Below are 27924 nucleotides of genomic sequence, written 5' to 3'. Positions count from 1 at the left end.
TTGCATATTTTTAGAAAGTTGGACAGCCCACTTGGCAGTATAACCCAAGATTGATCCATATAGACAATAAGCTTTAACAAATACTCCAAAACTATAGAACTAATCTTAAACATTTATTTAAAAAAACAAAAAATATATATGTATATAAAAACATTTGCTCTGATCAGTCAGATATTTTCTTGCAGGTTTTTGTTCCTATGTGAAACTGACGAACCGCTTCTGCGGAGATACAGATGCAAGGACAATGCTAGATAAAATGTTCCCCTATATAGACCTATTAAACGAAGAAAAAAATACTATTCAGTCCAATTACTTATCCTATCAGCCTTCGTACGCAATGAACATGACATTTAAAATTCTGCTCGACAAACTTCAAAGTGCTTAGAAAGCCAAAGGTATGTAGAGCTTTCATAATGGTGCTCCATCAGGTGACAACTGTGTTCCACAAACTTGTCTTGACAAAATGAACCTCTATTTGATGCTGCTTTTCAACACTGCTCATTTTTTCCCACGCTTTGCTGCGGTATTTTTTTTAGACTTCTTAGAACTATTGCAGTACTTTGCTTCCATGTCTGCCAAAAAACTGTCCATTTGCTGTTTCCGGTCTTTCTGCCTGTTCTGAAAGGAGGAAACAGTACAAAAATAAAGGATATTAGATTAAAACACAATGCAGTATAGAGTTACCTACTAAAAGTACATTACTTCACAGCATGCAAGTTGCTGAAACCAGCAAACAATATTGCTACCTTTGCAGATTGAGATAGTTATCCGGTTATATGCTACAGCTTTAACTGATCTGTATACTGGGAGAAGGTTAAACCCAGTTTCCTCTACTCCTAGAATAAGCCTAGGAGAGCGATACATAATTAATACTTAGCAATACTTACACATGTCCTTAAAAAATGATGTAGAAAACGTTACAAAATGTACAGCATCCGTTTTAGGACATCCTCATCCCTACTTATCATCCATCATTCATCATCCCTACTCCTCCGTCTTCACCCATCACATGGAATCAGAAGGCTGTTTTTCAGTGAAATAGAATGCAGGCCTCTCTCAAAACTGATTGGCTGTTGCCAGCCAACCAGTGTGAAGGTGTGTTTCGCAAAGCTGAAAATGTGTTGGTATGACTGAGGGGCGATTGAAGAGAAGCAGGGACAATGAGTGAGGTATTCCTAAAATGGATGCCAGGAAAAAAAATAAAAATGATTTGCAGTGGAAAAAATAAATAAATAAATAATAATAAAAAAAAGTAGCTTGGGCACATGCTGTGTTACTTTTTGAATTTGTTTTAAAGTTTCTAAAGTGTTGTGAGGCCAAGGTAGGCATTGACTCAGAAGTGAGGTAATGAGAGTCCTTCCAAGACGTAGCTAACTCATGCCTTGCACTGCATGCGAGGTTTCCAAGTGTGTGTCCTAAGTGGGTCAATTCTTGGTAAAGTCAGGTGGCTTGCATGCAAATCCAGGTCACCCACAAGCTGCAAAGAAATGGTAACTTGGTGCAAGGACCCTGACCTTCGATCTATGTCTGACCCTTAATCTAGTAAACTGGAGATCAGGAATGGATTGCTGGTCAAAAGAGCGCCGTCTCTGGGGTGAGAGTGATAACCAGAGACTGGAAATTAAAGCACGACCGCAGGAACTCTTAGATAAAATGATGCTGCACAACATTGACATGATTCACGATCCTTCAACTGAAGCGCAACAGCCGGCTAACGACTTGCGGGTTCCCTCCATGCCGCAGCGACACCCTCTCCAGGAAGAAGCTGCGGGAGAGGAGACCAGCCATCGTGGCAGCCAAGGATTGGGCGTGTGACTCCCCCACCACGACACCAGCTCCGAGTTACGGGGACACAGCGAGGAACGCCTTCGGAGCCCCTCGGGCCTCCACTGCTGAAATTTGGACATTTGCTGTGGCCCTGGATAGTGCCAATGCAGTGGGGGAGAACCAGTGAGAAATAACCTGGTGGCTGGTGCGGCGCAGAGAAGCTGAGGGTAACTGGAACTTCTTGTTGAAGGTGAGCTGAATCCAAGCAGCTGAAAACGCAGAGGGCCAGACTGAGGCTGCCCCTCCCGGTGGTGCATGCGGGCCGCAAAATGAGACTGTTCGTTGATGCTCCTCCCCCACCCCAAAAGCAATGCAACAAAGAATGGAGTGATCTGTGCCTCCCCCTTTCTTGGTGGAACTACAACTACACACTGGCACTGTGCGCAAGGGCAGACGACCTGAAAGGTCCCGATAGACCACTGAGGCCCCTATTACTTAGCAGTGTAATAAGAAGGGCTGAGAAATCATTCTGGAAGCGTGAGCTTGTGAGGAAATCCTCACCTGTCATTAATAGCAGCAAAGAAAAAAGTGATCTGTGCCCCTCCCCCCCCCCCCCCTTTCCCTGGAAAAACTGCAACTGGACATCGGTTCTGTTCGTGAGAGCAGTCCGCATACAAGGTACCCCTCCCCCCCCCCCTCTTTGACAGAGAAATTAGAAGCCTGGGAAATCATTTGAGGGGGGCCCCCGACCTTGTGAGGGAATCCTCACCTGTCAAGGAGCCCCCTGTTCAAATCACCCCTCCCAGAATGTCACTTGTGAACCTCAGGCCAGTGACAACTAACATAAGTGAGGGAACAAAACCATGGTGTAGGCATGCCTAGGCACCCCAAAGTACAGACTGGGAGGTCCCCCTCTTATAGAGTTGTCCTGAGAAGGTGCTATTGATAGTAAACCGGATGGCCACAATCCGAAGCCATGCATTACATATTGTTTTATCAACTGCAGAAATTGGAGACCTGCCAAGTAAACACGATCACAAACGAACATAGGTGCTGCAATACCTCTTACAGATTTTAGAGTTAAAGGACACGACCTGCACGCATGGTAAAGACTGAGTTTCGAGGTGGGGATAGGGTGTTTTACAAACCCCCTCAAACCTGGTCCTGCAACATGATTGCAATAGAGAACCAGTGCTTAATTTGTAAATAAATACGTGCTAGTGCCCAAAGCCGCCCTCAAACACGCGGCTGCTGTAATTAAATGTCCGAGCACAGAATACTGAGGCGGCACAATCCTAAAGCCATCTCGGGCCTTTTTAATCCATTTACAGCCACTCACTGCCCCTTCAGCTCACTCTTGCAGCTTTCTGCTCTCTCCCATTGTGACGCTTTTTCGTTTTTCTCTTCCTCTGTCTTTCCCATATGTGTCTTTTGCTTGCAGTAAATGCTTGAGGCAGAAAATTATGTGCCAGTCCTCAAAAATAAGTACTGGGGCTCCGCACCAGGAACAACGAGCACAAATTAAGCACTGTAGAGAACTATGCTGTAGTGTGCCAGCAAGTGAGGGGTGATGGACAGGACACGCTTGATTTTCTTTGCTTAAATAGAATTTATATTTGCACATTAATAGACGGGGAGACGATCAGGGTTACATAAGATGCCCCACTGTGCAGATATTTGTGGAGGGTGTTAAGGTAAATGCATATTACTTCGGTTGTCATGCCTACACCTAGTGCAGAGTCAGAGAGACGCTCTGTGCTCTCACGAAATGTCAATGGGTTAGGTCAAAGTTAAGAGGGGTCTCATTGCTGCCTTTATCTGGCACCAGAAGCCGGGTGTTGTTCTCCTACAGGAAACACCTTTGAGGTAGTCATTGCCACATCTTGGTCCGAGGGGCTTATAACATGCTGGCTCATGCCGTATTTACCTTCAGAGCGAGAAGAGTAGCCACCCGCACCCGGAGGACGCTCCCCTTCCAAGTTAACAGAAAATATCTGGACCCAAACAGGACTAATGCGGCAGTTCAGGGCATGAGGAAAAGGTCACCATTATTAGTGTATAAGCGTCTCTACAACTAGAACAACCCAGACTAACTGCAATAGCCAAAATCCTATTGGAAACAGAGCATCCACTACATATCACTGGAGATGATTTCAATGATTTATTGGCACCTGCACAAGAATATCGGCTTCTAGATACACAAAGCTTTAGATAGCAAAAACTGTAACATACATGGATAGCAGAATCGGTCCAGTCTGATTTCCCGTAATACTCACCCTTGAAAGGTAGGCTACTGACAAGGCACTCTCATCCATATACAGCACCCTTAACAATACCATGCCTGACAATTTACAAAAACTCGGACGCACCTGGGAAGATGAAGTGGAAGAGCTGGAGGATGTAGATTGGAAGGCTGCTCTAATGGGTCCTGGAGAGATGACACTCAAATCCAGAGTGCGACTCATTTAATTAAAAATACTCCACAGACGACAGGATAGGGCAAGCCTCTATAAAATGGACGGGCTGCCTCTTCCGACTGTTTACGGTGCACGGGTCAAAGGGGATTTAAAAAAAAAAAAAAAAAAACACACATTCTTTCACACCCTCTGTACCTGCCCATGTGTCCTTTCTGACAAAGCCTGTTGGATGAACTAGGTAAGATACGAGATAACCTTACCAGAAGGCCCTAAATACATATCCTACTATGCATACAGTGTGACCTATCTCCACCGTATGAAATTATTCTGTAACCTAGGCCTGGTACTTGCTAGGAGGGACCTGGCAAAATATTGGGGATCCCAGAGGTACCGAAACTGGCAAAACCAAGGCAGGGTGGATTTAAATATGGCAGTGGAGAAAGTGGTATATAGAAGCAGAGAATGTCCAGGTAAATTCTGGAAAATGTGGGGCATATGGCTAACATACTATGACCTAGACCCATGCCCAGATGTTAACTCTGAACATTATGACTGATGCTTAGAATGGATGTCCTTTAAATGCCTGCATCGATACACAAGGTGTTGTCTTGTGTGCCTCCCTGTTCAACTATGTACTATTATATGTATAATTTGCTGAATCTTTTACTCATGTTCCAACTCCAAGTCCCCGACCCAACTAGCTGGGCTTGCCCTACATTTGACAGACCACACCCTTTAAAAGTGCAGCATTGACAAATAACTTTGTCTTACCAAGACCTGAGACGGGGAGGACTATGAACCGACAAGGAAATTTTAGACCATGAGTATTGAAGATCACCGAAAATTAATCAGACCATTATATCCCAGTCCCCCCTACTCAGTTCTAGCAGGTTGAGGATATACTATGCTGTTAATGTTATTCAGGTATCCTGAATTACAGCAATTAGTTTGGTAAAGATTTTACTGCAAAAGAAGAGATTGAGAAAATAAAGTGAGATAAAAAGGAGACAGTTGTGACTTATCTACACACACTGGAAAACTCATTGAAAGAGCAGCATGCTTTCAGTTCTGCTGCTTTGAGAGAAGCAACATGGTACCAGGTGCTGCCCGGGTAGAGGCACAGAATCTGCCCTGATATCTATGTAAGATGATCTGAAATACACAGTGGATAGGAACGATGTAACTGCACTTGTAGTGTATGTCATTTTTACATCGTTCTCCACTCCATCCCAGGCAGACTAAATGCAACTGGCATAAAAGTAACCATCACTAACTATATTAAATCCCACCTCAACAAAAAGAAAGCACATAAGTTCTGCCCTTCAACCAGACATGTTTCAAACCAAGCAGATGACAATTCATTCTGAAAATGGAACAATTTTAATAACAAGACTATGCTGCTGCCTCAGTGCTGTGAGCCTATAGATGCCAACTAACCCATAAAACCAATGGATGCTAACTAAGTAACTAACTTGACTCATCTAAAACCAATCTATTTGAAAGTGGAGATCGGGGGGGGGGGGGGGGGGGGGGGGCAACCCCAAAAAAAAAAAACAACACACAATTCTCAAATAGTCAGGCCCCAAGCACCTTGAATACAGTAAATAGCGACAAGACAAGAACCTAGGAATAGTCATGGGTGCGAGCTTGCACTGGCTCAAGTAAGCCATAAAATCTACATTTTTACACCCTTCATCATGGATTTAAAGACATGAATGCACCATCACATCTTGGTTATGCAAAAAGCCATTACTGCTGTGAAGGGGGCAAGGTTCACTTTAATTAAACACAAAAGCTATCAACAAAAATTAGTGTTACAGATAACAGTACGTGACCAAATGTGATGCTACAAAAAGCCCTTTATGGCTTCCACTTACTCTATGCTTAGCCTAAAGAATCCTGTGGATAAGGTCTTGAGTGGCAACAAGTCTGCCTTCCTCCGAGTAAAGTTCAGGAGACAAGCACAAAACACAATACTCCGTTCTAGAGTGGGACCTCTACTGATAATCAAGACCTACATTAAGTTGTGAAAGAGGATCAACCCCCTACTCTATACCAGTGGCTAAGATTTGGACCTTACTTTCAACAAGGATAAAACATTCATCTATCGCCTGAAGTTCAAGAAGACCGATGATCTGGTATAGGCCCTTCCACTTGAGTACACCATGAGGCTTGTACAGTAGGCTAAAACACCGGGTATGTGCAGGGTTAGGTAAAATGTCAATCTTCACTGAAGAGAACACAGGATCATGTACACACTGCACCATAAACCGGACATAAGATCATGGGGCACCCGGTCCGAAAATCACAATAGAAGACTCAAATGGATCACAATCAAACCACTCAGGACCCAAAACTGAGACAATCCACAACCCCAAAAGCAACCACTCAGCTTCCATCAATGGAGAAGACGGACGGTTCTGGATTAAATCAGATCCACCCCCAGCTCAATGACAACTGAAAAAAAAAGAAAAAAAAAAAAGTGACCAAGAACACAGCAAGAACCAGCTCTACTCAGACCAACGCAAGGCACTCCACAGGTATCCTTCCTCAGAAGGGACTCCGAGGGCACCAGCAAGCAGATCGGTGATCCCACCCACAAGGGGTCTACACACTGGACTCCAAAATCAATGTTGTCCTACCCAAACCCTCCAAATCACCAGCATCATACACATGCTACGAGTCAAGTGATCGCCAAACCAGAAGAAAAGGCAACCATAGACGCTGCAGTTACATCAGCAATGCACACCACAAACAGAGTGAAATCAACAATTAAGCTCACACCCCCAAAAGTCGGGGCGCTAACACCCTTACTTTTTGCCCTTCCTACAAATATCAGGGCCATTGGGATATCCTTAATCAAGGCAATCTCCTGAGAATCTGCGGCGCAATCCAAGGACTAGAAACAATAAGTAGTAAAGATCTTCAATACGTGGCCTTCGTAACACCCAAAAAAAGCAACATGAGTGAAAGTACCAAAGTCTGCTTCAACAGCACAGCGATAACACAATTAGTACGGTCCAAATTAGAGATATTCGAAGACTGGGGCAGAGCTAAATGAAGTGGTAAAGCAAAATACCCCCTCCTTTCTAATCCTGCATGAAGAGACCAATAAAAGGGACAACTATCTCCCGGGCAGCTAATCAGCAATCTTTTTTGCAACACACTAAAGGGGCAACACCTACCTTCACCAAGAGCCCAAGAGAGATCACTATATCCATCGCCCAGGGCATCTCACAGATAAGGCATGGTCAGGAAGGGGGACTGCAAGACGAGGGATGCAGCTGGTACAGATCCTCTTCTCGATCCTGATGGAACCCGGCAGCATAATGTCAGATCTGAAGTTGCTTTGCCAAATCAATCCCAACTGGAATAATGCTGTCCAAAAGCAAGTTGTGGGTCACAAACATAATATCTTGGAACATTGCAGAGGCCAGCAAAATCATGCAAGACCCGTCTGGAAGCCTACTTGAACGACTGACATCTGCCTACAGGAATGCTGGAACGTATCCAAAAATCCGTTAGCTGGATTTGAAGAATTCCTAACCCCGTCAGCCAGACCTAAATCCAAAGGGCACCCAAAAGGCGGCCTCTCAATCTACATAGCCACACGCAAATCCTTCAACGCCAAGATCATAGACCTGAAGTCAGCTCACATTAGCTATCATTATCGAAAACTGGATGTTGGAACAAATACCCATGTCCATCTTAAATATTTACATCAACCCTAGCATGATGCGTAACCAGCACCTGCTAGACAACCGAAAAAGAGTTGCTCTCTCTAAAAAACAGCATTCAGAAACGCCCCCTCGATCATCACAGGTGATTTTAACCTTAACATGGCCAATCATGGCAAAAGAAGCTCCAGAGAAGGTGCCCTGGATCAGCGTCTAGGCATTCCACCATAAGAAACGTCTTAAGGACAAATGTGATCACCCCTTGGTCAGACTCCTAGAGGCACTAGGACTAAGGGCCCTAAATGGCAAATTCCCTAAAGACATCCCAATGAACCCGAGCCACACCGCCAAGAAGTCTGCTTCTACCCTAGACTACACTTTTGTCTCAATGGACATCTTCAAGTACTTCCATGACTTCAGCATAGAGATGAGATGCGAAAGTGACCATCACCCACAAACAATGAAAACAGCAAACAATGTTCTTGCTGCTCCACTACAGAGGATAGGCGAACAAGACCCGGGAAGTCAACTTCATTGCATAAGATGGACCACAAGTGCATGGAGAAATATGAAGTATGGAAGGCCAACCTAACGTTGGATCAAACGGAACAGGTGGCCATAGTTTCAAAATGGGAGGCCACATTATCATTAAAGAACCAGCTCGAGCCTAATCAACCATTCAAGGCCGGCCCACTACTGTGCATGAACCAGCCTTTTCTGCTGACATTAGGGCAACAAAGACAACTGCTTAACAAAATAGCCACACTCCTAAAGAATCAATCACCATGTAGCAGCTACCAGAGCACCTTTCATGAACTAAAAGGAAAACAAGAAGGCAATATGGGAAGCAAAGCAGGCTCACATAGATCAGGAATGGATCAGAATTGTGGAAGCCACTAAAGGGGAAAAAAAAACCAAAAAAAAACAAAACCACACAGTTGGTCACTGTGGTCTATCGTCAATCAGCTGGAGCGCAGGTCAACCAGGATCCAAAGTAACACGGTTACAGAGAGAAAGTAGACTGAACACATCTCCAACCTTTACGGCAGCCCCAACACAGCAAAGCTATCTCCCACCACAAGCAGTGATGCAAAGCCATTACCATTTGAAATACAAAACATTGAGGAACAACTACGACGCTGCAGCCAGAGTGGGGCTCCTGGGCCAAATGGTCTTCCAGCAGGAATACTAAAACACAACCCTGCCCTTTGGACTGGCCTGCTCTGCAACCGTTTCAATGTCAGCAGCATGGAAAACAAAATTCCAGATTCATGGAATGGGGCAATTTTCCACCCAATCTACAACAAGAGCCCCTACGGGAACCCAGACAGCCATAGACTAATATCACTGCGTCGATGTCAAGCAAAAATATTTGCGGGTCTCCTGTTCTAAGATCTCAAAGAATGGGCTAGCAAATTCAATTTAATACCTCTGAATCGAACCGGCTTCCGGCCCTCCGCAAGCACTTCTGACAACCTGCTATGCTAGCTGAAAAATATACAAACAAAAAAATGGCCCTTTACACCTGTTTTGTGGACTTGTCCAAAAGCCTTTGATTCAGTGGACCGGAACAAGCTGTGGGGTGAGGGGGGGTGGGGGGGGGGGGGGGAGAGAACTAACAAACCTTAATATCCCGTCAGATGCTAAAAGGAATACAGCTTCTGTACTCCGTAAATTGGACAAGGGTGAAAGTTGGAAATTAAGGCAGAATGTTGCCCAGAATTCAGATAGACAGAGGTGTTAAGCAGGGCTGTGTTCTGGCTCCAATGCTTTTCAACCTTTACCTGGCAGATCTGTGCACACAACTAAACACCACTAGCTTCCCCCCCCCCAAACTGAGTAACCATCCTCTAACAGCATTACCATATGCAGATGGCATCGTCTTACTGAATCTCTCAGGTACAGGACTCCAAAAAGTTCTAAACACCTTCAAACAATACTGCACAACTAATGAGCTGGTAGTAAACATGGAGAAAACCAAGGTAATGATCTTTGGAAAATAGATAATTAAAAAACATAAATGGTTCTGTGGGAATCAACCTGTGGAAAAAGCAGAAGCTATAAATACCTAGGCATCGGGCTACAGGAGCGCTGGTCGCATCATCCGCACCTAAACACCCTGAAAGAGAGGTTGGCATCTACTTGCATCAGTCCTAGCCCTGGCCTCAAAACTACAAACCCCAATCTGGTGTCCACTCCTTACAGTGAGTAAAGCAAACTTTCTGCCAGCCCTAACATTCGGTTCGGAAATATATCCAAGCAAACTGAACGACTTCATGAATATTGCACAAAGCAAGGTCTTTCGCCTTCTCTTCCGCCTTCCACACAGCTCCTCGCCAGCTCATATTAGGTCGGAGTTCGGATTACAAGTTCAAACATTAGTAGAAGACGGGGCATTGCCCAAATATGCATCCCTGATAAGACAGGCCCAACCAAATACACTGATTTGGGAAGAAATCAACACAAATCTAGCAGAAGCCCTAAATCCATGGCTACAAGGGAATCGCTTTTGCCATAAAGCATCTGCAGGCACAGGAGGAGCTATGGCAAAAGTCTTTAGCCCATAAAAATTCCAAGAAACTTCTAAACAAATCAAGATGTGGTGCGGCGACTTCCACGGAGTTGCGGACTTTAGTGGGGCTGCAGCGGCGTCGGGTCTGTGAAGGTTGTCGCGTTCCAGCAAAGATCACGGAGTCTGTTGCAGGTGGCATCACCGGATTCAGCAGCGGTGTCGGTCCGAAGTCGTTTTCCTTGGATTTCCACCAGCTTTCCTTCCAAGGGCCCAGCAAATGGGTAGGGCACCACTTGTCAGAGCAGGAGTCTCTCCAGAGACTCCAGGTGCTGGCAGAGAGAAGTCTTTGCTGTCCCTGAGACTTCATACAACAGGAGGCAAGCTCTAAATCAAGCCCTTGGATATTTCTTCACAAGATGGAAGGCACACAAAGTCCAGTCTTTGCCCTCTTACTCTGGCAGAAGCAGCAACTGCAGGATAGCTCCACAAAGCACAGTCACAGGCAGGGCAGCACTTCTCCTAAGCTCTTCTCCAGGCAGAGGTTCCTCTTGATGTACAGAAGTGATCTAAAGTCTGTGGTTTTGGGTGTCCTTATACTCAATTTCTCCTTTGAAGTAGGGCTGCTTCAAAGTAAAGTCTCTTGTGAATGTGAAATCCTGGCCAGGCCAGGCCCCAGACACTCACCAGGGGTCGGAGACTGCATTGTGTGAGGACAGGCACAGCCCTTTCAGGTGTAAGTGACCACTCCGCCCCTCCCTCCTAGCACAGATGGCTCATCAGGAAATGCAGACTACACCCCAGCTCCCTTTGTGTCACTGTCTAGTGTGAGGTGCAACCAGCCCAACTGTCAAACTGACCCAGACAGGGAATCCACAAACAGGCAGAGTCACAGAAATGGTATAAGCAAGAAAATGCTCACTTTCTAAAAGGGGCATGTTCAAACGCACAATCTTAAAATCAACTTTACTAAAAGATGTATTTTTAAAATGTGAGCTCAGAGACCCCAAACTCCACATGTCCATCCACTCCCAAAGGGAATCTACACTTTAATCAGATTTAAAGGTAGCCCCCATGTTAACCTATAAGAGGGACAGGCCTTGCAACAGTGAAAAATGAATTTAGCCATATTTCACTGTCAGGACATATAAAACACATTACTATATGTCCTACCTTAACCATACACTGCACCCAATCAAATAAAAAAAATAAAAAACAAGTATAGAACGCGTTTCTCACCCGCTAGGGTCTCAAGGCGCTTTGGTGGTGGTTGGGGGGGGGGGGGGTGTAATAAGTTACTGTTCGAACAGCCAGGTCTTCAGTCTTGCGGAGGTCGGTGGGGAGGGAGTTCCAGGCCTTGGGGGCGAGGTAGGAGAAGGATCTGCCTCCTGTGGTGGTGAGTTTGATGCGGGGGACTGTGGCGAGTGAGAGATCGGCAGATCGGAGGTGGCGGATGGGAGTATGGAAGTTAATTCTATGGTTGAGGTAGGTTGGGCCGTTGTTGTGGAGGGATTTGTGCGCGTGGATGAGGATTTTGAAGGAGACAGTCTTGTCGATGGGGAGCCAGTGAAGGGATCTGAGGTGTGGTGAGGTGTTCATGGCGATGAGGCGTGCGGCTTTGTTCTGGATTCTCTGGAGTTTGCGTTTGAGTGTGATGACGGCGTAGAGGGCGTTACCGTAGTCTAGCCTGCTGCTGATGAGTGCGTGGGTGACGGTCTTTCTGGTTTCTAAGGGAATCCATTTGAAGGATTTTTTTCAGCGTGCGGAGAGTGTTGAAGCAGGAGGAGGTGACTGCGTTGATCTGCTGATTCATGAAGAGGGAGGGGTCTAGGATGATGCTGAGGTTGCGTGCGTGGATAGCAGGGGTAGGAGCTGGGCCTAGGGCGGTGGGCCACCAGGAGTTCTCCCACATGGTTTTGTTGGGTCCAAAAATGATTTTTTTGGTTTTGTTGGAGTTGAGGTGGCTGGCTGTCGTCTAGGCGGCGGTGTTGAGGAGTGCAGCGTGGAGGTTGGTTTTGGCGGTGGTAACGTTGGGGCTACGTGGGGCCTACCTTAGGGGTGCCTTACATGTAAGAAAAGGGAAGGTTTAGGCCTGGCAAGTGGGTACACTTGCCAAGTCCAATTTACAGCTAAAACTGCACACAGACACTGCAGTGGCACAACCAGTGCTGCAGGCCCACTAGTAGCATTTGATTTACAGGCCCTGGCACCTCTAGTGCACTTTACTAGGGACTTACTAGTAAATCATATGCCAATAAAGGATAAACCAATTACATACAATTTACACAGAGAGCATATGCACTTTAGGCCTGGTTAGCAGTGGTAAAGTGCTCAGAGTTCAAAAGCCAACAGTAACAGGTCAGGAAAAAAATAAAAAAATAAAATAAAATAGGAGGCAAAAAGATTGGGGATGACCCTGCATAAGCAAAAAAGTCCAACACCATTGTTTTACAGTTGGCCGCCATTCCTGTCCCAGGGTATGCCATTCTGCCAACCCACTATGTTCAACTCTAGTAGTTTGAAGTACATGCTATCTCTCTCCTTGCTTCATTGCCTCCTCTCCTCCACACGGTTTAGATACGGTCATTAATGTTATCCTTACTTTTATGATGGAGTTTTTTTTTTTTGGAACTTATATTGCACAACTGCAAAACAATACACAAAAAAATACAGAAACAAGCATTCCAAACACATACATAAATGATAAAACATTTTATTTGGTTTACAAACAAAAGGATTTAAACACACATTCTAATCTTACTTGAATTAATGCTGACAAATCATTTAAACTCTCGCCTAAACCAAGTTCCTTCTTCATCTCTTCAGCTTCTTCTGCTTCTGCCAGTGCCTGCAAATATATATTAAGGGTTTAACATACAAACAGGTAAATTAGGTAGAACACTACATTTTATAAAAATGTAACATAAGGACAAGTATATATTTTACATATCGTGTGAAAATGGATGCTAACCACAATTGTGTTTGACTGCCAGAACACTCAAGATCCACACAATTTGAGTAGCTATCCAGACAATGTATACAGATATCAAAGACAAAAACCCACACCCAAATATCATTTATATGGGTAATAATACAAACTCATGCGCTATTATTAGAAAACGAACTGTACAGTACGGCAACAGACTTGGTCCATCAAGTGACAAACCCCAAGCACCACTGCTTACTATTACATTGGTGTAGGAAAGAACCCATTTTTTGGTAGAACTATTTCCACGTTTTTAGACTGATGCCGTTTGACTCGTACAATGGGCCCTGCTGTCCAGAACCCTGTACATATGCTCTGATACCCAAAGTATGTGTACAACTGGTTAATACCAGACTGGCTCATTTAACTTTTATAAATCACTAGTATATAGTACAAAGATATCTAGAACTAGTAAAATAAATATAACTTGTGGACTGCACTACTTAATTATGCCTCCGATCTAATGACGAAGTAAGAACAAGACATAGCCCTGCCACTGCAACCTAGTCAGGCAGCTTTAAACCTGCCAACTCTACATGGCAAACAAATCCTTTTGCTAAGTCAAACACCTTCCTTTTTTTTTTTTTTATTAATAAGCCACCCCTAAGTAATGCCTGCAAAGCCCACCAGACAAGGTCATTAATATTAAGAAGGGCATATTTGTGTATCTAACATGCCCTGACAGCAAAAACACAAAATGTTTGTTTTCACTGTAACAAGGCTGGTGGTCGCAATAGGTAACACAGAGTTTCACTAGTCACCGCACTAAGTGCTAACTTCCATTTGTGATCACCAAAGATATTACTCCAAGGTAGCAAATTAATGGTTACCAGACTCCTTGGCGAGATCAGATTTAAGGGCAATTTTTATTAGGGAGATGACTTTAGAAAGTCACCACTTGGTTTCTCCAAACCTTCAGCAATCTTTCCTGTTTACCTGCACCAGTTGTCACCAGAGACAACACTTGCCACCCCCCCCCAACCACCAAGAAACAGAGAGGTGAGTGGGGGTCATGTGTATTATGGGATTGTTTGAGGACCAAACCCAAAGTAAGTAACAAAGTGGGAAGAGTAGCCTTGTGGAAACTAATGATCCATTCGCTAGAGTCCTCCAGTTCCACAAACTGGAAGATCAAATAAAAGTGGAACCCCAGATGTCAGATCAGTGCTGGAATGGCGAGTTGACAGATGAAAGGCTGCCCTGCTGCTCCCTGGACCCAGCAAAGACAGGCTGCACCAGGGAAGAACTGCACGTGCTGAACCCAAGGAGGTGGCAAACAGGACTGTGCCTGCTCTGCCCACCCATGGAGAAAAAATAAATAAAAAAATAAAAAATAAACACACACACTCCACTTCTACTCAGAACCAAAAGACAATTGACCTGCTGCTCCCTGCACCCAATAGAGAGGGTACATAAAGACTGGACTGCACCTGCTGAACCCAAGGAACTTGCCAAGAATGGTCCCTGTAATAGTCACTTGTGGAAAAAGAATCCACTTGCATCAGGTCTAAAGTAGTGACTAAAAGGACTAGGTGGCTAGACCTCAGATCAGCAACAGGGACACAAATTAATGGAAGCATGCCCTCATGGGAGATCAGCAACACATACGGTCCCTAGGTGAGGTGCCAGCTGGGAAATAAGTTCTGACCTGCCCAATGTGTTAGACAGTGGGACTTGTGGCAGTCCAGGTGGACCCTGGTCCTACTGCAAGAAAAGGAGACTCACTTGTAGACAACAGTCATCAGTGGTGTTAGACTTGGCATCCTTGGCATGGTGTCCACCTAACTTTTTGCCTCTGTTTCCAAGCTGGTTCATGTGTGCTGGACTTTTTGCTACTCTGGGCACTTTACCACTACTATCCAGTGCTAAAGTCCAAGTGCTCCTATGTAAAATGTATGTGTAATTGGCTTTCAATGATTGGCACATTTGTTTTACTACTAAGTCCCTAGTACAGTGCACTAGAGGTGCCCAGGGCCTGTAAATCAAATGCTACTAGTGGGCCTGCAGCACTGGTTGTGCCACCCACATTAGTAGCCCGTAAACATGGTCCTGACCTGCCACTGCAGTGTCTGAATGCAGTTTTCAACTGCCAATTCGACTTGGCAAGTGTACCCACTTGCCAGGCCTAAACCTTCCCTTTTTAGGCTCCCCTAAGGTAAAACCTATGTAGCCCCATGGGCAGGGTGCAGTGTGTGTTAAAGGTGGGACGTATACTTGTGTTTTACATGCCCTGACAATGGAATGCTGCCAAATTCGGTTTTCACTGTTGCAAGGCAACTCTCTCTAATAGGTTAACCTGGGGGTTGCCTTTAAAATATCCTTAAAGCGCAGATTCCCTTTGGGAGTGGATGGACATGTGGAGTTTGGGGTCTCTGAACTCACAATTTAAAAATACTTTTAGTAAAGTTTGTTTTTAAATTGCGTGTTTGAAATGCCACTTTTAAAAAGTAGGCATTTTCTTGCTGAAACCATTCGATGACTGCCTGTTTGTGGATTCCCTGTCTGGTTCAGTTTGGCAGATGGGTTGTTTGCACCGTGCTCTCGCTCTCTAGACAGTGACACAAAGGGAGCTGGGGTGTAGCCTGCACATCCTTATGAGTCATCTGTGCTTGGAGGGAGGGGTGGATTGGTCACTCACACTTGAAAGGGCTGTGCCTGCCCTCACACAATGCAGTCTCCAATCCCCCCCGGTGTGTGTCTGGGGCCTGGGCAAGGTAGGATCTTACAAACAAGAGGCTTTCCTTTGAAGTTTGCCGTCAAAGGCAGAAAGCAGTACATGTAGTGGACTCAAAACCCCTGAAAATTAGATCACTTCTACAATCAAGAAGAACCTCTGCCAAGGGGAAGAGCTGACGACAAGTGCTGCCCCTGCCTGTGCTTTGTTGGGCTATCCTGCAGTTGCTGCTTCTGCCCGTGAAAGGGGACGAAGCCTGGACTTTGTTGTGCATTCCTGCTTGAGAAGAATCTCCAAGAGCTTGAACTGAGCTTGGTCTCCTGTTGTTGAAGTCTCAGGGCCATCAAAGACTTGCCCTGCCAGCACCTGGACTCTCTGCTGAGACTCCTGCCCTGCCAAGTGGTGCATTAGCCAGTCCCTGGGCCCTTGAGAGGTGAAACTGGCAGCTAAGAACTGAAAATCCATGCAGAGGTCGCCGTGCGGGGAAACAGACGCACGACTACCTCACATCTGATAAGCGGCACGCCACCGGCCTTGCAGCTTAAAGGAAAAAAAAAAAAAAATTTTTTTTAAAAAAACAACAACAACATGATCCACCTGCATTGCGGATGAAAGATAGACGCAACCCAGCTGAAGAAACAAAGCGCAACACCTGCAGCGGCTGCTGTTAACGACAAGCCCCCATGCCGCGCGGTTTCTTGAAAACTGCGACCAGAGTTCAACGCAACATCGCTGGGTGTGGAAATCAACGCAAAGCCTGCCCGGACCCAAGGTGCCCATCCCGATCGACGCATCGCTCTCTTCCGGGAGAGAACAAACAATGCATGCCGACCCAACGAGGAATAACACACGTTCACTTGCGGGTGAGAACATAGACATATCACTGGCCTTTTCTGATGCACGCTTGCCCGTGCAGATTTTTTTGATGCTACCCAGGTACTTTTGAAACAAAGACCCCCCCGTTTCTAAAAAGTTGCAACTGGACCGGCGCCAGACTTGAGGAGGAGGATTGGGGCAAATCATGGAAGATTGAGTCCTAAGGCCAGAGACAACCCCTGAAATTGTTGACCACAAAGGTTGCTACGGAACACTCATTGCATCACTTCCACACCTACAGAATCCTGTATCCCCCAGGACCAGAAGCACTTCTTTGCTGGAACTCCAATCCTGGTGACATCTTCTATGAGGACTCCGCCAACTGGATCGTGCAGGTGACTGCTCCCCCTGGACCCAAGTGATCCCCCTGACTCAACCAGTTGTGGCCAGTCCAAGAGAGCATTGTTTGTTAGTACTAGCCACTGGCACAGGAACAGACTCACACTATTACAACTCATTATTGAGCACATAAGAAATCACTAACCTTTTAAAAATCATATCTACATGTTCCTGCAATAGAATGTTGTTGTCTTGGTACCCACATTAAAATAAAAATACTATTTTTATAAATTGGTGCTGGATTTTTTATTGTGTTGTATTCCTGGTTTACCAGTATTGGTACTTCAAAATGCTTTACACTTGTTCCTCTAATAAATAAAGCCTGGATGCTTTGTGTCACTGCCATCCAGGACAGAGCAAATGGCTTTCCTAAAGAAACCTCAACTGAGCTGATAAAGACTGACATTACATGGTGAGGTCTCACGACACTTAAAAATCCTCTTTAATTGGTAGACCTACAGACTGGATTAATCTCACATGTTTTCTACAGCACATTTTGTGTTACTTACCTTTTCCTTATGCCATAGTGGCGAGTAGCTGTACTTGCAAGAATCATGGGAAAATAATATATTCAGGACTTGACCTCTAGCAAAACCCAGCCAACTCAGTTTCTCCCCATGAAGCAGTGTTATGTATCTTCTGCGATACTCCACCTCCCCAGCAAATCAGAATCATAGTAGAAAACACCATGTTAATTTGATATTTATCTAATAGAAGCAACAATCCTCTCCTTTAGCCACTCCATTACCCCAGAATGTCTTGACTGTCAAGGCCATGACTGAGTAGAAGACAATTATCCTGTGCAAAGAGCCTGGTTTTTCAACGTCCCACATAAGTCATTGCACAAACGTGATTAGCTATTAATTCCTAGCTGTGCCCTCAATGACCGAAGTAGGTAAAAATTCAACCCCCAGAATGTAACGGTTTTATGTAGCAAAAATATGCGTGGGTTGAAGGCTGTGCCGTACCATACCACTTCACAATTTGCAAAGGATGTTGCTTCCTATATCACAAGGTTCGAAGCAGTTTCCTTTGCCTTCCTATTCAGAAGACATCAGTGTTGGTCCAAAAGGGCAAGTGTCATGCCAGATGCTCAAAATATCGAACAACAGGGCTGGCCTTTAACTGTAGATGTCTACGCGCGATTATACAGAACTTACATCCAATCATTTATTCTAATAATATAGTCCTTTATGAGTTAATCTATACAAAGACAAACAAAAACGTCACAGGTTAATCACAAATCCGATACATCCTACACATAAAACATAACCAAGCAGACTCGACATTCATCCTTATGTAAATTTTAAAAAGAAAACCTTTGAAGAGAGTCATCCATAATACCCAAAGCACATACTAGATTCTATCTATTACATTCTATGTATTCAGACTTCTAGCACATATCAACTAGGAGTCCATAGTTTCAGCTTAATCACCTCAAGCCTTCATCAGGATGGAAGAAATGGTGCCCATGTACATGATACACCATCTTGGGCAGACGTATCTTTCTCATTGATCATCTCACTGGGCACTAATTAGCAGTTAGTGCTATGTACCTCGATACACAAACAGTCAAAATCAGGGTTGCACATATCTCTTTATATTGAGAAAAGAGCAAATTTTACTTTTAGTAAACTTCCCTGGGAAGGCATATTCTGAGTTGGTGACGACCAGAGTTGGTGCAAGAGGGCAAGTGCCATCCCAAATGGTCACGATATCTTGGAATAAATGTAAATATAACAAAGTAACAAGGAAATCACAGTATGTTATGCAGAAAAATCTAGTAAGATGACTACACCCATCACAGCTCAACGATGGCCAACCCTGTAGTTCTGCCACTGAATATTCTAGATCAGATATTGCACATGCATGCCAGTGAAAATAAACATTAAATGTCGAACAAGGAAATGTCAAGCGAAAACCACGAATTTGCTGTTATCACTGACATGTATAAATGTAACACCGCTCACTAAAAAAAAAAAGATTTGGGCATAGATTGGACAAGGTTGATATCCAGTATCATACTCTCGCTTGATAATGACAGTGTTGAATAAGATTTACAATCGGTCCTAGAGGTATTTTTACTGTTTGTAAAAACAAAACACACAACAACAACAAAAAAATACAGGTCCTACCCTTTTTTTACGGTCCATGCGCTTTTTCTTCGGCTCCTTTACAAAGGCATCATAAGCAGAAACCTCTCCAGAATCTATGGCTGCTTGTATTATCTTCCTTATCCTGGGCTCATCTTTATAGGTAACACAGAGCACAGACTCCATAATGCGGTCCATATCTCCCTCAAAGTCCACATAAGCTTCTTTAACATCAGTCAGCTCCTCTGATGAACCAATGTACTCTTCTTCAAATGCTTTAATATCTTCTGAAGTGATCTGGAGAAGAAAAATATTACTGGTTATTCAATCATACGTCGTCAGCATAAAGAAGAAGATTTGACAGTTGATCTATCCCAGCTAAGATGCATGCGAGTTTATGGAGGACAGGACCTTAGGGAGGTCGCCAGGGAGAGATTAAATAATGTTAGAGCCAGAACACAGCTCCGTTTTAGGCATCTTGTTGTTGGGACCTTCCTTGAGATGTTCAAACCATTCCCCAGTTTTACCCTGACCCAGGTTCTGGAGTATGTTTTAGATGGCTTTCAGAAGCTGTAGTGGAATTTGCCAGTTCTTAAAAACTTTCTCCCACACCTTGCTTCAATTAACGTCCTCAAAGGTGGCTTGAAAGTCAGTAAAACAGAGAGAGTGGAAGTTTAGTGGACTGAGGAATCGAATATTAACGATAGGGCCATGACATTTGTTGCACTACCTGACTTACTAGTAAAGCCTGTTCGATTTGGGGGAATTATGGAGTTCTAAGTGGCCCATTGGCAAAGATGTTCAAGAAGGGACCGTGCATATTATTTCAACTCACTATCAGTGTTATAAGACGATAATTCCTTCGGTCAGATTTATTTGTCAAATATATAAAGGCGGCAATAATTAAACCTCTCCAAGATTCAATGACTGGTTCACCTGCCAGCATGTGGCTGAAATAAGGGACTATAACTTTGGCACGCTGTTTGAGCCTGGTGTCCGTTTTTCTCCACTCAACTATCAGCCGTCAAACAGCAGTGGGGATGATGTTGAATTTGCCACCCTCTACCGGGTTCTCATGATGGTCTGGGTTCTGAGATGAGGCTCTGCCTGACTGGTTGTTGAATGTGTATAGTATTTTGTGCATCATCGTTTGAGCTTTCAGGAAGGTCACCCAGTCATCCTCTAGTATGCATGATTCTATTTTGGCACCATCTGGAATTTTTTTTAGGGCATTTACTGTTTTCCAAAATTTGCTTGCGTTCTAATGCTGGACATCCAAGACAGGTTTCTGTCTGGGATGTCCGTTTCTACTACTACACTTGTTCTTTATGTGATACTAGGATTTTTCACAGACCCCCATGACAATAATGATGTAACATTGATAGATGCACCCCCACTCTGGAAAGTGTTCTTGCACCCAGTCACACCTGCTTTTTTTTTTTTTTGAGTCATGTAGAACAACTTGAAAAAGTATTTGTATGGAATGAAACACATACTGGCTGTTTTTAGCACCACTGTTATCTTAATCCAGATGAGATGAAGCTACCGGAAAACACACTCCATGGCTCTGATATTTGGCATATAAATTGGTACTAATTATAATCCTCTGCAAAGTCATGACTATTTTTGGTTCACAAGGGAACACTAAGCTTGATCAGGATGAAGGATTATATCTTTTAAAGGAGGTAAGTTTCGTGTTTGCCAAATCATGACTACAATATTCAACTAAAAGTTCCTTCAAAAACAAAAATACAAACTGAATCGGACTGGTAACAATTAAAAGTCCTAAATGGCGAAATTTCAATACAGAGTAAGATACATAAAAAAAACAAAAATTAAATTAAAAAAAAAACCAAAAAAAAAAAAAAATGAACTTGCCAAATAATTAAAGATCAAACGACAATTCATGAACATTATTGAAGGCAGAAAACTATACGTAGGGCCAGTGGTGTATCAGAACTTAAGGCCCAGCCCCTACAAAGTCCCTTTAGGGGGCCCCTCATCCACCTGGGGAAGATTGCCGAGTTACATGACTGCAGCTTCCCACCCATAAACCAGGGACACTGAAATTAATACATTCTGCGGCAATGGAGTTATCTTTAACCATAGGGAGGGGGGAGGTTATTGGGCAACCTCTCTGGTAGGACTATGCCACCAAGGCAGACAACCTCCTGACAGACTGAAGAGGGAATTATTAAATTCAAGCTACTGGACAGAGGAGGGATCGAGACTATCAAAAAAATACCTTGTGGACAACTAATGTATCACTTAATAGGGATGTTCACAGGTATAGCTAAAAACAAAGTGCTGAAGTCAATGGCTCAGCCCGTCTTAATTAGCCAACATGTTTCTGCCCTCACAGATAGCCTATATAGGTCTGTGGCATTCTTCAGGGTCAAGGATCCCCACCAGGAAAGGAGTTCCTCCATGAGCCCATAGGATCGATGTAGGGCAGTGGTTCCCAACCTTTTGATTTCAGTGGACCCCCACTTTAACATTAATGGAACCCAGGGACCCCCACTGAATCATCATGGGAATCTGGGGACCCCCGTCTGAGTCATTACCGGAAGCTGGGGACCTAATTTGTCAATATTTTTTCATTTTCTAAGCTCTCGCGGAGCCCCTGAGAAGGCTTTGCGGACCCCCAGGACCACAGGTTGGGAACCACTGATGTCTGGTGTCAGTGGGGCAAGGGATTTTACATGACATAGGTTTTTATAGCATTTTCTCACTTGGACAAGTAGATTTCTAAAATTCAACAATCCATAACAATAATATGAAAAATAAAGGCCAGAAAAAAAGAAAAAAAAAGAAAAAAAACGTATGATCCATTGTTCTGAGCAGCGGGCCCTGAAGCTTCTGAAGTGGGCAAGAGAAAGGTTACATGTTGGCATTTGTTAGAAATTGGGTCTCTAGTTGGCAGAGGTATACACCCTTGTCCAAATAGCAATCACAGTTCTAGTCAGTACCTGGTTTGTGTCAAAATTACATGCACGAGGACCGCAGGAGGAGATGCGTGGAAAAAAGGTTGGCGTATGTCAGTTTTCCTGGCGGACACAGACTATGCGTCGATTCTTTTCCATGCAGCAAGGGCTTTGCGTCGCTTTCTGGCAAGCAGGCTTGAATTCTCTTTGCAATGCGGGTTCTTTTGATGCCCAGAGACGATGCGTGGAAATCCTGGGTGAAGTCACAGCTGTTGCATCAATCTGGCGGAGTGTCTGCTGCACGGCTGGCGCTGCGTCACCTCCTCTTGGAGGAAGTCAGGCTGCGTCGTTCCGGCAATGTGTTTATCTGGTGGGCTGTGCGTCGAAGTTCTGGTAGCAACGCTAGCGCTGCGCCAATCTCCACTAAGTGAGCTGGGCTGCATCGTTCTGGTTCGGCAATACGCTGATTTTCTCACCGCTGGACAGGCTGTGAGAGATTTTCACATCACAAGGAGTTTCTTTGCAAGAGATTAAGTCTTTTTGGCCCGGAGATTTCAGGAAACAGGAGGCAAGCTCAATCCAAGCTCTTGGAGAGCACTTCTCTGCAGAGCCAGAGGCCAGCGGGGCAGCAGGGCAACAGCCCTTTACAGGAAAGCAGTCCAGGTGAGTCCTTGGCCAGCCAGGCAGCTTCTCTTGAAAGGCTGGAGGTTCTGGTACAGAGTCTTTCCCAAGAAGTGTCGGAGATGGTAGGGCCAGGAACCCAGTCTATACACCCACAAGTGCCTTTGAAATGGGGGAGACTTCAAAGAGTGGTTTTGAAGTGCACAAGGTCTCCTTTCAGTACAGCCCTGTCTGCCAGGGTCCCAGTAGGGGGTTTGGCAGTCCACTGTGTGAGAGCAGGCCACTGTTTGAGTTGTAAGTGTCAGGCCCTCCACCCTAGGAAGACCCATTCAGTATGCAGGTGACACTGAGCATCCTGTGTTTGTGGTTGTCTGGGTGAAATGCCAAGTCGAAGTGGCAGTGAAACTACACACATAGGCCTTAGACATGGTTAAGGGCCTACTTATGTGGGTGGCACAATCAGTGCTGCAGGCCCACTAGTAGCATTTAATTCAGAGGGCCTGGGCACATGCAATGCACTTTACTTGGGACTTACATATAAATTAAATATGCCAATTGGGTATGAGCCAATGTCACTGTGTTTTAAGGGAGAGAACATATGCACTTTAGCACTGGTTAGAAATGATAAAGTGTGCAGAGTCCTAAAACCAGCAAAAACGGTCATTCTTAGAGCCATTATTGTGGAATCTAGATCTACCATGAGTGCATGCATAACCAGATCAAAACAAAACCTAGTGCTACCTACAGACACAGGAAACCAAATAGCAGCACACCAGATAGAAAGGGACTTCAGGCAGTGAAGGGAGGCTTGAAAACACGTATGAGTACGTAGTGGCCATTCAAAATAAATAATTATGGCAACTGATTAGCCTTAGCAGTCTGTGCTAGCAGCTCCCCATGGCACAGGATTATGAATATCACAATACATGCTGTGCAGTGGGCACCTCATGCAAATATACTAAGAAATATTTTGTTGACTTGTACAATGTCAAATTTAGTCACGTTCACGGTCTCTTTGGTTACCAGCTTTGTCTCCCCACTCAGAGGCTATTTAAAATTTAACATACTGTGCAATCTCGCCTGGAATTTATTTAAGCAAGGCAAGGCAATCAAGCAGGACCTGGTTATGTCCTACAAGACTTACACCTTCATAATGCTAAATCAAAATGATTTTTGTTGGTCCATTACATCTACAGATAGATGTCTTTCACAAAAATGGTGACATATCCTTTTAATTTATATCTAAAATTATTTTAAAGCAGCATGAATGCTTACAGGAAATCACTTTAACTGATACTGTTTCATGTGTACCTTTTTGAAAAGAAGTCGCCAGTATTCTTCCCAGTTTCTGTCTTCTTTTAAGACTTCTCCTTCCTCATCAACAATTCCTTGTTCATCGTAGACTGCTCGCTGCTCCTTGTCACTTAAAACTGCATAAACTTTACCAAGGATCTGTGGGGGGAGAAAACAGCTCAAATAAAAACACAGGACATCCTATGATAACATCAGCAAGAACTAGCCATATTTTATGGCTTCTGCAGTTAATATAATTTAACTACAAAACCAAACCTCTAAAATGAGCATTCATACTGCAGACGTTATGAGATGTAGCATGCAATGTAAAAATGTAGCATGTAACATTGATATGGGACATCAGTCCCCTAGCGGGCCAAAGTTGAAAAATTAAAGGGATTGAAAGCAGCTGGGAAAATGTGTTTTACTGTTTGCGCAATACAGAACCTACATTTCCTATTGACTATGTACATCTCCACTATGCAATAGGAAAGTGTTAAAACTGTAAGCTCTTGGAGTGGTTTCACTGGTCCTTTTGCTTCTAACCTCCTGTTTTTGATCCTGTGCTGAATTTCATTTTTGCTGGCTTTAGGACTCTGGGCGCTTTACCACTGCTGACCAGTGCTTTCTGGCTAAGTTGTATTGGTTTAATCCATGATTGGCATATTTGATTTACTAGTAAGTCCCTAGGAAAGTGCACTATATGTGCCCAGGGCCTGTTAAACAAAAACCACTAGTGGGCCTGCAGCATCGATTGTGCCACCTACATGAAAAGCCCTGTAAACATGACTCAGACCTGCCGCTGCAATGTGTGTGGACAGTTTTAAACTGCCATTTTGACCTGGCAAGTGCACCCACTTACCAGGCCCTAAACTCATTCCACTACATGCAAGTCACCCTTAAGGTAGGTCAAAGGCAGCCCCATGGGCAGGGTGCAGTGTATTTAAGAGGTAGGACATGTACTGGTGTGTTTTACATATCCTGCCAGTGAAATTCTGCTCAATTTGTCACTATTTCAAGGCATATCGCTTCCCTAGGATAACACAGGGATTGCCTTGAAATACCACTAAAGTGCAGTTTCCAATTGGGAAGTGATCGAGATATGGAGTTTGGGGGTCCGTGAACTCACAATTTAAATACACATCTTTTGGTAGAGTTGGTTTTAGATTGTCAGTTTGAAAAAGCCACTTTTAGAAAGTGGGCACTTTCTTGCAATTCTGTGCCTCTGCATGTCTGTGGAATACACGTCTGGGTCAGGATGACAGTTGGGCTGTTTGTGAATTCACTCTAAAAAACACAGTCTCACACAGGGAAGCTGAAGTGTGCCCTGAATATCCTGATGGGTCATCCTGAGCTAGAGTGGTGGGAGGGCTGACATTTCCACCTATATAGGGCTGTGTCTGTCCTTATACAAAGCAGTCTCAATCCCCTGGAATGTCTTGGGTGAGGGCAGGGTCTTGTGCACTACATAGACTTTTCTTTGAAGTTTGCCTACCTAAAGGTAGAATGGAGTATTGGTAATTGACCCCTGACACCACAAAGCTGGAACCCTTCTGGACTGAGGACATTCTGGCAAGAAGAACTGGATGCTGTAGGAGGGACTACCACTGTCTGTTGCTTTTCTGTGCTAGCCAGCTGCTTCTCTCCTGAGAGTGAAAGGACTGGACTCTTTTCCACATCTTGCTATCTAAGGTTCGCCAAGGGCTTGAACTGAGCTTGCCTCCTGTTAAGAAGTCTCAGGGACATCAAAGACTATATCTGACAGTGCCTGGGCTCATCTGCTCAGAGTCCTGAGTTGCCAAGTGGGGCCAATTACAGTCTCTGAAGTGTAATCTAGTGACCTGAAGGAGAAAATGCATGCACCAACGTGCTGTGGCTGCGGAATCAAAGTAGCGCCTGTTTCACAACAGCTCATCTGGGTCTTCCAAGCAGCACCTTTGGGCATCAATTGCTCATTAACCCTGCAGTGCAGTACAGAACTGAGGCTGCGTGTCCAGAAATCAACGCCATCACCTTCCACTGCCAGTAAGGAATCGATGCATCGCTTTGCTTTTTTGACACCTCACCTTCCCTGTGGCCCGCATCGTCTGTTTCCCAGGTACTTTGGGTGCTAAAAAGATACAACCATTGCTTCCTATGGACTAAGTCATTTAAACTGTGATATCTTTACTTGTGTGTGTTGGATTTTTGTCGGTTTGGTTTAGCCAGATAAATATTGGCCATTTTTCTAAACTGGCGTGGAGTATGTTTGTGGTGTTTTCACTGTGTTCCTGTGTGTGAACAAATATTTTACACATGCTCTCTGAAATAAGCCTGGCTGCTCGTGCCAGGCTTCCAAAAGAGGGGGTGATCAGGGGTAAACTCAGCTGTGTGACTACCTAAAAATCACTAGAGTGAGGGTCTATATTTGGAAGGGTGCAAAAGACTGCCAGCCAGAGACTCCATTTCCAACAGGAAGTTAAGCAAAATAATTTGTTAACTGAGTTTACGCCAAACAAAGAAAAGTCAACTCAAACCAAGTAAAGCAGGCCAATCCATATGAAAAGGGCACACGTCTTACTCCCCACATTCTAGTCATCTACATTCTATCCCCTTAGCATAACCATCTTTCTCTTCTATCACTTAGTTCATAAGCTCCAACAACATTCACGACATGCACAACAATGAAGTCTAGTGGCTAAAAGAAAGCCAAATCGGCTAATGCCCCATACGATGTAAACAAGTAGAAACGGGAAGGGCCATGATTAAAATAATATTGGTCAAACACGCTTTTTTGCTTTCAAACATTCATGAAACGTGTACAATGCGTCTGAAGCACCTTATATTTACATAGCTACAAGACAAGTATGCAGCAAATAGCGAAAAATAAAAAGTAAAACGCATCGTATGTGAAAACTGAAGCGCGAAAGAGAACTGGTCACTGAAAATGGTAGTGCTGGAAAATGTATTTTAAAGAAGTTACTCACACGCATGTTACTGAATGTATGTATTGCTAATGACCAAGATGCTACAGCATGCTATAGTGCTTGTATGCTGTGCTATTTCAGCTTTAAACCTCTAAAGCTTACGTCTGCGAATCTCTCTAAAACAGAAGTACAATTTACCCCGATTTGGACTCCACCGAGAATTGCAAATTATCCACCCTGAACAAACACCCCAACCTTATTAATTCAGTTTAAGCACTCTATAATAAACAACATGCATGCGCCGTAAAGCACGTATACTCCGTATTTGCGGGGCACTATGGACTAATACTCCCGGTTCACCTTACAGGGGCACTCTATGATCTGTGGTACCTCACAACTATCAAACAGCAGACCTGAAACTTAGGCGTGGCCTCCTCCTTCTGTTCTTCGGGAACTCGGTCGGGGTGAACCTTCAGAGAGACGCGATGGTAGCCGCGTCGGATCTCGCCTTCGCAGGAGGTCTTCCCCTTCAATCCCAATACCCGGTACAGGTCGGTTGTACCGAAGTACTGCTCACAGCGCTCCAGGAGGCCCGGCATGGCGGCTAGAAACAGACAGATGGCGGAGAGAGCTTGGAAGCTTGCCCTGGTGTCGGAGAGTGACTCTGTTTCTTCCCAGCACGTGAGTTCCGACCAACTACTAATGAAAAGCACTCGCGCGCGTTTCCCTTTGAACGTCAAACAGGATAAATAACTTTTCGCGCGAAAATCCTTCGGCTTCCTCCTTACGTCAAAACAAGGCTGCCTATTGGAAGCCTCCACCGGCATGACGATGGATATAGG

General features: G+C 44.4%; 1 protein-coding gene across 1 annotated transcript; it reads right to left on the bottom strand.

The window, feature by feature from the left end:
• Positions 1 to 100: 100 nt before the first annotated feature.
• DNAJC9 (DnaJ heat shock protein family (Hsp40) member C9) lies at positions 101 to 27924 on the bottom strand. The gene is made up of 5 exons (XM_069240404.1): positions 27496 to 27924; positions 24195 to 24335; positions 19381 to 19635; positions 13132 to 13218; positions 101 to 618 (listed from the first exon to the last, which is right to left on the bottom strand). The coding sequence occupies exons 1-5, from the start codon at positions 27907 to 27909 to the stop codon at positions 499 to 501; spliced, it is 1017 nt and encodes a 338-aa protein (XP_069096505.1). The 5' UTR covers positions 27910 to 27924; the 3' UTR covers positions 101 to 498.

This window comes from Pleurodeles waltl, chromosome 6 (assembly GCF_031143425.1).
Source record: "Pleurodeles waltl isolate 20211129_DDA chromosome 6, aPleWal1.hap1.20221129, whole genome shotgun sequence".
Taxonomy (NCBI): Eukaryota; Metazoa; Chordata; class Amphibia; order Caudata; family Salamandridae; genus Pleurodeles; species Pleurodeles waltl.
Note: the sequence above shows the minus strand (reverse complement) of the source record. Positions and strands in the feature narration are given on the sequence as shown.